The 2,571-nt window shown below is 37.9% G+C and overlaps 1 protein-coding gene across 1 annotated transcript; it reads left to right on the top strand.

Annotated features, from left to right (window-relative positions):
* Positions 1-463: 463 nt before the first annotated feature.
* Positions 464-1,907, top strand: il17a/f1 (interleukin 17a/f1; the record flags this gene model as incomplete). The annotated part of the gene is made up of 3 exons (XM_084001485.1): positions 464-497; positions 1,336-1,553; positions 1,661-1,907. Exons 1-3 carry the CDS (start codon positions 465-467, stop codon positions 1,905-1,907), a joined length of 498 nt encoding a protein of 165 aa, XP_083857611.1. The 5' UTR covers position 464.
* Between the last annotated feature and the right edge of the window lie 664 nt (positions 1,908-2,571).

Raw genomic sequence — 2,571 nt, 5'->3', positions numbered from 1 at the left:
TGTCCCCTGAAGCTGCAGAAGAGAGGGTGACCTGGAAAATCTGCAAAATTTCAGTGCAGAGTAATTTATCTTCGGTATTGAAAGTGGGTCATACCATCAGACCAAGGCATGCAATATTGTGTGTGTGGTTAAGAAACACAAAAAGATGTTGACATCATCAGAGGAAGTCCCACAACATTTCTGACTTTGATGTGCATCAGGTTAAAAATCACAGCTTTGCCCGATGTCCACCAGAACACCAGAGAACAAGGGCAAGACAACGACCACCTGTGACTTGTCTTCACTAACTACAACAGTTTGAACTTGTCTATCCAAACCTTCAAGAGACGCAACCAAGGCCGATATATCAGACCTGAACCTCCAGGAGAACCTGAGGAGCCTACGAAGTAAAGCGAAGAACAGCAAACGCTGAAAGAGCTGCAAAGAGACAGGACCTGAAGAGGCCAGAGGACAAGGACAACAGCATGTTTTCAACACCCACCTCCTGCAAAGTGATGGTAAGAGCAGTTCATTTCTAACTGTTGTTGCTATTTAGGTCAGCGCAGTGCAGTGCAAAAACAACAATACACACACAATTATTTATAGGTGCCTTTCAAGGTATTGTAGGACATCTTATAACATGGTAAAAGCTAAAAGCTTGTCTAGGCATAAAATATAAAATAGAGTAAATACAATAGCATGAAAATGAATATGATTAAACACTAGTGTCGCTACAGTTAGCCAGAGAAGACTTGAAGATTTAAAGACAAAAAACTGGTGAGAGCTTATGAGTTTGAAGACGAAACAGGCTGATAAATATATAAAGAACAGTGAATTGTTTAGTTATAACATCTGAACAGCTCCCTCAATTGCCTTCTCTTTTATTATGTATATGAAGAAAACCTTCAATACATAAACGATGAATAAAAAAAATATACAGAGAACAAACTGAATTTAAGTTATACAAATATAAGTGAGCTCAACTAAACCCCATAATCTGTGTTTGTCCCATTGTATGTTACATTGTGTTTGCTTGGTAGATGTGTATGTCTAAAGTAACTTCACAATTACACAAGGAGTTAACTGCACCTGCTCATTATTTATTCATAATTTACATTTATGCTTTTTCAGAGTATTTCATATTTCATTTGGACCACTCAGGGACTTCATATTTTGTTGCACAATTAAAATCTAAGATGTTTACTTTACTTTGACTGTATCTGTTGCAGAAAAACATTTTGTCGTTTATCATTTATTTACATTTTTTATGTTAGTTTTTAGTAAATTACAATTTATTTTCTTTATTTGGCATCTTTATCTTTTAAGATGATAAAACTGTCTCCTCTTTTTCCTCAGGCTGCCTGTATTGTGGCAGTGATGATGATGATGATGACCATGACGGAGGCTGCAGCCATGCTGAAACCAGGCAGCCATTCGAAACATGGACCGAAGACACACAAGAAGTCTGATGTAGAGGTAGAAACAGTCCCCCTGCACCTGGACCCCAGCCCCGTGGTTCCTCCCAGAAGCATCAGACCTTTGGAGAATGATTCCATCTCCCCATGGACTTACAAGTATGAACATGTGCACCAATCTCTCGTCAGGGGTTTTGATGAAGCTCAAATAATTCAAGCAGAGCTAATAAGATATTTACATGTTTTTTCTCTCTCTCTGCCCACAGCACCTCCCACGATGACTCTCTGTTCCCCCCTGTGCTGTCAGAGGCTCGCTGTCTGCTGCAGGGCTGCTTGGACTCAAATGGCGAGGAAGACCAGAACCTGAAGTCCAGCCCCATCATGCGTCAGGTGCTGGTGCTGAGGCGGGTCCGGCCCGCAGAGGCAGGTCAAAGCTACTACTACAGGCTGGAGAACCGCCTCATTGCAGTGGGCTGCACCTGTGTGCGACCCATAGTTAATCCTCAACTGTAAAGACTACCAGGAACCAGACCTGGGTTAGTCTCACACAGACAAAGGCTTCAGTACAGAAGACCAGTCATGCCATGAAAATATGAAATTCTGAAAATATTGGAAAAAAAAAACAATGCAAAAACTAAACTAAACAAATACATTGTAACTTTCTGGTGTCATACCATTAATGTATACAAAAGTAAGACATTCTCATAGTTTTTGTGAATTGATAGCAAACTATCTTTTTTTAAGTAAATTATTTTGATATTTTTATGAATTATAATTAGACATTATGATGTATTGATATTTATGTAGGACAACACAAGCAATCGATGACAGTCTTCAAGTGATTTTCTGATGTACTAAATATTAAGGAGAAAGAAATAGGATTGACCAATAGAATCACATCCACATTTTGTAACAATACTATAATATTATACCGTTTTTCTATTGTTCTAAGATAACATTGGAATTAGGTAAGAGGTAGATCCGTGAGTCATCTGCATAGAAAAGAGACTGATATCAGGCTTTAAAATACTAAACTGAATAGTCATAATTCATAGTCATTATATTATTTGATAATAATCATGACCTTAGAGTCTAGAGTTTCATAATTAAAATGTCAAACCAAAGTTATGAACCTGTATGTCATAGATTAATTAACTACATGTATCTCCTTATTTAA

This window comes from Trachurus trachurus (assembly GCF_905171665.1).
Source record: "Trachurus trachurus genome assembly, chromosome: 3".
Classification (NCBI taxonomy): domain Eukaryota; kingdom Metazoa; phylum Chordata; class Actinopteri; order Carangiformes; family Carangidae; genus Trachurus; species Trachurus trachurus.
Note: the sequence above shows the minus strand (reverse complement) of the source record. Positions and strands in the feature narration are given on the sequence as shown.